This window comes from Pleurodeles waltl, chromosome 6 (genome assembly GCF_031143425.1).
Source record: "Pleurodeles waltl isolate 20211129_DDA chromosome 6, aPleWal1.hap1.20221129, whole genome shotgun sequence".
NCBI classification, from domain to species: Eukaryota; Metazoa; Chordata; class Amphibia; order Caudata; family Salamandridae; genus Pleurodeles; species Pleurodeles waltl.
The window spans coordinates 369,211,943-369,220,572 of NC_090445.1; the positions used below are offsets into that span (position 1 = coordinate 369,211,943).

The 8,630-nt window shown below is 41.0% G+C and overlaps 1 protein-coding gene across 2 annotated transcripts in view; it reads left to right on the forward strand.

Moving 5' to 3' along the window:
* LOC138299750 (leukotriene B4 receptor 1-like) overlaps nt 1-4,038 on the forward strand; it is a 107,691-nt gene extending 103,653 nt beyond the window's left edge. The window contains exons 2-3 of one of the 2 annotated variants that reach the window (XM_069238281.1): nt 858-1,985; nt 2,620-4,038. In XM_069238281.1, coding sequence (XP_069094382.1) covers nt 875-1,954 — 1,080 coding nt within the window. In that variant the 5' untranslated portion in view covers nt 858-874 and the 3' untranslated portion in view covers nt 1,955-1,985; nt 2,620-4,038. Of the gene's footprint in view, nt 1-857 lie in introns of both variants that reach the window. The other variant, XM_069238280.1, reaches the window with a different exon arrangement.
* The last annotated feature ends 4,592 nt before the right edge of the window (nt 4,039-8,630 follow it).

Here is an 8,630-nt window from a genome sequence, read left to right on the forward strand (position 1 = left end):
AGCCGGTGCACATTCATCCAGCCAGCCCACCACGGGGCCCCACCGAGTCCTGAAATTAGCAGGCCAGATCCCTACTAGAACCTGTCCAGGCATGCTAAGAAAGGGAACATGGTCAATAAATTATATTAAAAGAACTTGTTTTCGTTTCTGCAATACAGCCCCATCCTTTCAGTCTCTGCACACAATACACAGCAGGCTGCAATCTGCTGATATAATGTGAGCACTTCGAATTAGGAAGTGACTGAGGGTGCACCCCGAGATAGGAATGTTTGGGGCCCCCAGCACCGTGTTTGCTGTAGGCTATGTCTTATGCTGCTACGGCTTGAAATTTAAAGCGGTAGCTAGCGGGAGATTAGTCTGTTAGTAGTATGGATACTTTAAAAGGATTTACCATCTAAATCGGTAGGATTGGCAAGTGTATCTTTTTCTACTTTTGCACTTGGTGCCATTAAGTGGCCAATAGCTGAAACAACTCATTCATTGTAGATTTATGTCAACCAAAATGTATGAAATAGCAATGCGAATGGAATCGTTGCTGTTTTTAATGACTTTTTAAATCGCATGTTTTATTGCATAACACGCCTAATATTTACTGGAGTGTTTCTCATTTTATCATCTGTAAATTTGTGCAATTTTGGTCATGTGTCATTCTTATTTCACTTGTTAACAAGCATTGCTTTTATATATGTTATTGTTATTTGGAAATTTTGCTTTAACATGTTCAGTTATTTTGCGCCTATTCATAATTATGACTGTCTTTTAAAAAATGCTTAAAGAAATAATAATAGCACAACTGTAAAAAAGCAATTGCATTTAGTCATTTTCATTGACTGAGATATATATATTTTCTCCACTAGAAAGACCTTCCACCAAGATGTCCATCTCGCTTAGTAACTCCACTGTCTTTAATGCCACTCACACACAAGCCCAACCTCCAAGCTCGTCTCCGGCATTAGGAATCATCATCCTCTCAATTGCCACAGTTGTGGGCATCCCTGGCAACATCTTCATCATCTGGACCATCCTGGCACGCATGACAAAGCGCAGCGTTACCTGTGTACTTATCCTCCACCTGGCTGTGGCTGATGCAGCCGTACTGCTCACAGCACCACTCTTCATCCACCTGCTGGCGACAGGTGCTTGGACCTTTGGGACTGCCATCTGCAAGATCTGCCACTACATTTGCTGCCTCAGCATGTATGCCAGCATCTTCCTGATCTCTTTCATGAGTTTGGACCGCTTCCTGGTCATCTACAAGCCCATACTGTCCCAGAAGGTGAGGACTAAACCAGTAGTGATGGCGATCCTATTGGTCATCTGGCTCCTGGCCTTCCTGTTCGCAATACCCATGCCCTTCTACCGGGTGGTCACCTTCTACTATAACCGCACCGTCTGTGTTCCCTTCCACATCAGCCCCAGGCATGTTGTCTTCCAATATTTGTTTGAGACCTTGTTTGGCTTCCTCCTCCCCTTTACCATCATTCTTGGAAGCTACAACTATATTGGGCTTCGCTTGAGGAGTGCCCGCTTTCAGCAGAAGAAGAAGACAGCATGCCTCATTGCCTTGATTGTACTGGCCTTTGCAGTGTTCTGGCTGCCCTACCATGTAGTGAATGTTATTCAAGTCCTAGGCAACCTGCTGTCAGATTCCAGTGCTACCAGCCTGAAGTCGGCTGCTGCTAGGGCTCGGCCCAATGTTACAGCCCTGGCGTTCCTAAGCAGCAGCGTAAACCCCATTCTGTATGCCTTTGTAGGAGGCTCTTTCATTAAGACAGCAGGTGTGGGCTTCATGGCCAAACTCTTCGAAGGAACCTCATCTGAAGTCTCTGGCACTAACAAGGATGCTCACTCACTTCCTGGCCATGGAAAAAGGAGCGATCCCAGGGAGCTGGACCGAATGAACACAGATACTGACACTCAGAGCAAAACTTTCTCCTCTGGCCCAGCAGAATGAAACCAGGAGTTCCACTCTGACTATGCAAAAAGTAGGCACATTTGACGATTAACAAACCATTCCACCAGCTGTCAAACATTTGGGCAGAAAAACAATAGAACTACCTCTAAGTCATTTGTAAACCAATTGTGAAAACATTTTCCACAGACATTAAACACGGGAGCTCCATTAGGGGTTCAGACAGAAAGAGGTCTACATTTCCATGCTAAAAGCAATGCAAAACACAATTTTGTGGCCGGAGTATTGTCAGTGCACTCCTATTCAAATCACAAAAAGTGTCTGACAAGTTTTTTAAGTCCTTCGGGGATTAAGTAAATGTTACCAGTATGTCGTTAAGCCCTTTGTGCATATACGGGATAACAAGTTACAAGTTACTATTTAAATACTAATACATAATAACTCATAGTGACACGACGAATGGTTGTTCACTCTCCACAGTGGGTTGTGATTTGGGTTGTGCCAGGGCTGCCATAATTGCAACCCCTCCCCTACTCTTCTGCCTAAAGGTGGGTTTTCATTTGCATATGTTTGGTCCCTGTTTGTAGTGGCACAGTGAGCAAAAAAAAAAAAAAAAAAAAATGAACTGGAACGGGGCCAAGAGTATTTACTAGTAGGTGATGTTAATTCAAGCTTTTCACCCATCAGTTGTTTTTTTTCTTCAACAGAGCTTTTCAAGCATGGAGAGTTTCACCTTCATCAACATTTCTGACCCCTTTGAAGACACTGAGCTCTGTATGTTTGTGGTGCAGGAGAGTGATAGGGGACAGGGACAGACATGCCGCAAAGGTGATGACTGCTGTTTTTCAAGATTTCGCTTATGAACATAATTTCATGACATTAATTTAAACTAAAGGTAGAGATGTCGTCTACTCCCTCTTGTCATATAGAGGCCAGCTTTGAGGAAAGTTTGCATTAGTTAACTCATTGCATGCTCTCAAGGTCACCCAAAGGCATGCAGTCTCCAGCCATTGAGTCCTAACTGGGCTGCCCATCATGCAACAGCCAGAATTGTGCTCTGCTCACTCCACTGTGAAACTCAAAGCTATTAGTAGGCCACTGCCAAGCAAATAAGATCAGCAAGACCGCTTAGCAAGCTAAACAATTGCTGCCTACATCTGTATGATTTGCAGGTCACGCTTGATTCTAGTTATATCTAAGTCTATTACTGTCAAAGTAGGTCAAATCTGGATTATTAGGCACTGTATAAACAAAGCACTATTAGCATCGATCCGGTTCCCTTTCCACCCTCCTTCCTCCCTGCAATTCCAAAATGTTTAGATCCCATAGAGATATGCATTGTGTCAGGTACATATAGTGTATCCAAATGACAAGTTCAAATTTACACCCAGAGCTTTTGGTCAAGAAAGATGTTTTAAAGAAAGAAAATACACAGAAGCAATGTTAAGACAACAAGAGACCTAACGGCCATTGCTGTGGCCAGGATACCTGTATGGCTAGGTTTTGGTAAAAGGCTGCGGGACTTTAACTTTGATTCATGCATTTGCATCGAGTTGGTTCTTGTCTCAATTTGCAAGTCAGCTTGGAGTAGGGTAAGGTTGGCCGTTTCTCCACTGATACTGGAAAGTTGCCTCTCCAATGTGGTGGAACAACCTCTTCAGGTCTATATTCCACCTCCTGCTCTCGCCACAAGGAACCATTGAGGGTCTGTAACCGCTTATCAATTACAGGCCGGTGTACACGCGACCCGACATAGAGCCTTGGTGACATCGATCAAACCGAGCTCCAAAGGAGGTCAGAATATGCTAATGATGTTACTTCAAAGAAGGAACTTTCTCTTACCCAGACCAACATACAAACACTTAAAAATACACTGGGGAAAATACAGAATCCCTGAGATGAGCAAAGAAACAATCTATGATTCCTTTAAATACCAGGCCCAGCAGAAAGGGTCCCTTCACTTATCTCTGCAAGTTTCCATATTAGAAAAGACACTTTCGGGGAGGAGCACAGCAAATGAGTTTATAGACTTGTTATCTATGCATCACTTTTTATACTCTATGTATTAATATTGGCGATATGTGTATGACTGATAATGCCAATAAAATAAGTTTTACTTCTTGTGATGTGCTGCTTTTTCTTGTCTTGTTTGGTTTTGTATTGTCCTCTCTTGTAGGTTTTCAGGCTTCCATTGGTTGCCCGTCATTTACTATAATGCCTGACATTTGAGAATTAACTGACCTCCTAGCCTACTACTACACTATGAGAACGGATTCTCGGCATTCTAAACGCTAAGCAATGTGTGGCTATGTAGAACCAATTGCTTCCCGTAGATGAGGTAACTCTAACGTAAGGTGGATTACCGGTGGTGTACTTACCACTGCCATACTAAAAAATGAAGTATTTGTGCTAGTAGTCAGTGCGCGGATGGTAGATTTATTGCGTCCATTGTAAATCATCGGACTTCCCATTATTATCACTGGCATCTACATTTTGGAAGTATGTCAGGAGCAAGTACTTCATACACCTCTATTTTTATCTTTGTAGTTTCCTACTTTTAGTCCTGCATTGTTACTTGGAATCACATATAAATATTTCAATGTTTTTATTGATAGAAATGTGTGACAATGAAAAGATTGTATTTATCAGGTTTTTTTGTGAATAAATAAAAATAAACGCTGATTTGAAATGTAGATCCCCAAGTAGCAGTAATAAGGTAAAAATGAACTGATTGAGCTAGCCATCTAATTTACTTCAATTTGAGATACTTGAAATTAGCATCTGTGAAATCTTTGGACTTGCACTCTAATCCCTACTTCCCCACTTTTCTAATTTGCGAAGTCCTACACAAACCATGTAATCTCCAAGTTCCTTAGCTAGTTTGAATCAACAGGTTACTGTAGTGGATTTTATATAGTGCTGTACAACATGTAGGTGGTGTTGTCATGCTTCACGGTGGTACCTTCTGGGACATACTATGGCATGCCCTACCTAACAGGTACATTGCTGTACTTACATGTGAAGGAGGCACTGCCTCGAAGTAGAGGGACTGACGCAAGTGATAATCATTGTCACAGTCCTTTCTCTAACAGTACATGTAGGTCCTTCACTCAGAGGCGAAAGCAGATTCAACAATGCAGCTATATTAGGAGAAAGAGTGAGCTTGGCTAGTGTATGTGTGGATAGCTAGTTTGAGAGGCACATGGTAATTTTGTCTTGGTATTGACTGGCTAAATGGCAAGTATTGGGGACATTCCCCCCTTTTTATCAGGATGACGCCACCGACGAAAGGTATGTTGTCAGTAACGTTCTAAAAAAGAAGTGTTTGTTGTTTGAGATTTACGTTATTAGACAGATTACAGATAGACCTATCTATCGCTGACACTTCAAGCATGACTTGTAGTACAGCGAATATCTTAGCCATACCCTGCTCCTCAGTGGTGCACCTTTAAACAAAGGACTGGATCAGTGAGTCTGATAAATGCGCTCATTTGAAGGTTACCAGTTCGAATTTCTACAAGGCTGACAAATTCTTATGTGGCGTTGTCACTAGGTATTAATAACATCTCCTATTTGCAGAGCTTCAAACGACAAAGCTATAAAGAAAACAGACGGTATTATGAAATGTTTTTTAATGAATACGAAATACAATTGGTGAGTTATATTTTGATTGTAGCAACCAAAATTGTATTGTTTTTATAACGGCGTTTCTCTGCAGTGAGTCTCATAAAGGTATAGCTCTGTCCCTGTTTCCATGTGCTTACCAAATTGTAGATGCCCCAATGAATTTGGTGGATGCAGTTAAAGTGATACAGGTTTGGAACAACCAACTCCCTTGTCTGGCCTCCCATCTGGGCTCACAGTCCATCATGCTAAAGGTGCCTTGCACAGCCCTATAAACCTTTTTTGTGGTTGATCTGCGAGAAGAACAGCCGCAAATGTATCTAGGAAGGTTGACCAAATCGCTATTGGGTCCCCATTTATGTCCATTGGTCGATTATCGCCATTGACCGTTCACCAATGGATTCCTTTAACTTTTCCGTCTATCGAAGTTTTTTGTAGTTTGTTGTATTAATATCCCTGGGTGTAGTTAGTGCAGGGTTAAAGCTAGGGGGGGCCACATTCTATCTCCAGGCATTGCTGGCCATGGTCACTCATATCTGATTTTACAATATAAAACTTTGTAATATGCGTAAGCAAAAATAAGGAGGCCACAGTATAATCAATTGTCGCTTGCGTTTCAGTGACGTAGCAGATAGATGCCGGCGGAGTATCTTGCGGATATCTTCCATTTAAAAGTCTAAGCCCAAGAGCCTCGAGGTCTTTTACTAAGGAGAGTGCTACTGTCCTGGATTTTTCTTTCTTTGTTACCCTCAGGGACTGCTCATAATAGATCTTGCAAGATAGTTTGTGTATTCCTTTCAAAGGGGTTTAATAATTTCAGATTAAAGTCCCCGGCTATTAAGAACTCCAGAGGTCCTAAATCCCGATGGGCAGTTAAAATTGTATCTATCAATTTGGAAGCTATATGCTTTCTGGATCGTCCATCTGGATGGATATAGATATTAATTAGCAGGAGTGGGCTGGAATGTTCCTTATTCCATCCATCTAGCTTTACTAGCAGGAAATCTGTGTTTTCCTCATATAATCGAGTACATAAAATGCTTAATCCTGCAGAGATAAAAATTGCTAATCCTCCCTTTGGATGGCCATACCTTTTCTCCTTTATTGCTGGGGAAAAAATTCCCATATATCCATCAAATTAAAAAGGGTCGGTGGCCCAGGTCTCCTGGAGAAGAATAATTTGAAATTTGATTAGTAGGCTTGATAGATCTTTTTGTTGGTATTTGATCTAACCCGGTTTATATTCCAGGAGCAAACTTGGAGAGGGTTTTCATGCAAAATTGTCAACTTATTGTGTGCCCTACTACTCATAAGTCACTGACGTTGTTCTAGGTGGATTATTTCCGATATCCATCCTAAATCTAGCTATGGTAAGCGTGAATTGGATATCATACACCCTAATTTCCATTCTTCCACTTGCCGATCTAAGAACAGAGAAAGGTTTAACCATCTCTTTTGGCTTAGATTGTTTAGGCGAATTGTTTAGCGGGTCAGGATAGCCTACTTGTTTGGGTATACTGAAATTAATTCCCCATTTTAAGAAGGAGCATTTTTCTTTAACAACTCTTTTTATTAAATGTGATGACCTCCAGGTTACCAGGGTTAATTATTTTAGACCTCTTTCATTTGTGTTTTCCCTTAGTAAAAACTCTATGGAGACAATATCTGTAGATTTTATATCTTTTAGTGCAGGAATAGCTTGCAATAGTTTTAATATATTTCCTCTATTTAAGATATCAAATCGTGCCCTAGATTGATATTGTGGTTCCAATATTAGTTGTAAACAATCATTTGGCAGAGCAAATTCGGAGCTACCTATAGTATCTACCTGTTCATCTAGTCGGACAGCCCTTAGATGTTCTATTACCTGACTGCCTGACAGTGGCTCTCCATCGGAACGTTCTAACTTTATAGCCTTTTGTTTTGCTATTGAACCACTTAGGTATTCTTCCTCCAGGGGTGATCTTGGCATTCTTTCTTTTTTTGCTTGATGTTGGGCCGAATGGGCTCTGATTTGAGCCCCATGATTCCCTGCATATTCCGAATATGCAACCGTAATTGTTATACCCTCTTTTTCAAAAGGCTTCCTATTTATTTTAGGACTAGGACTCGTTACAGCTTGTGTCTCCCGTTGATGTAATATAATATTTTGAGGTTCCTCGTCTGATTTATTTATATAATCTAACATTACCATAATTAGTTGGTCATTACTTTTTATATCCCCCTCATTGGAGTGTAGGTCGAGTTCATTTTGCCCCTTTTGGTTTTGGATGATATGGCCTCTCACTCTAGTGTTAAATAATGGAAACAATTTATTTGTCGTTGAAGTACTCTTTGTGTTTTTCACGAGGTCTTTGGACATTGGCATATCATCTCCTATGACCTGACTTGAGAAGGTATTCAATTTTATAGCGGAGGGGCCCATTAAGGCCACCCCTTTTTTATTTCTCGCTTTTTGTTGCTTTTTCTTTTGCCTTTTGGTGGGTGGCTTTACTAGTTGAAGCGGGGGCCCCACTGATTTGGAGGAGTCAAAAGAGCCTATAATTTCTTTACATGCTCCTTCCTGATCACATCTGGGTTCTTCAAGGGATTCTATCTCTTTGTCCTTTGATTTCATTGTACACCAATTCGCTCTGTTCCCCCGAGGTTTTATTTTCCCCCGCCTCCCTCTGATACAAGGGGGATCCTTTAATTATAATTTCTTCCTCTTTTCTCATATTTAAATTTTCTTTGAGGTTTGTTATCAATGAGTTTAGAGCTTCTGGGAGAGTGGACAACTTATCAATTATCAGCTCACAAGTGCATTCTGTTATAGACATTTCGGCAAGATTCTGAGCTTGCTTAATCAAGTTGTTTAAATTTGCCAATTTCTGGTCAATCCCTGCTACTGATTTGGCCATGGCATTCAGTATATCCACCTGGACATCCATTTTAGAGGACTGAGAGGACAGAGCATCCAGTGTTAGCTGTGAGGTTTTAAAAAAGATATCCCATACCGCATTTTGATCCAGTTGCTTATTGGTATTTCGTGCTTGCAGTGAGTTCTCCTTATTTTCCTCCTTACCTTCAGATTCACTTTTTTTTCATTTAGTAT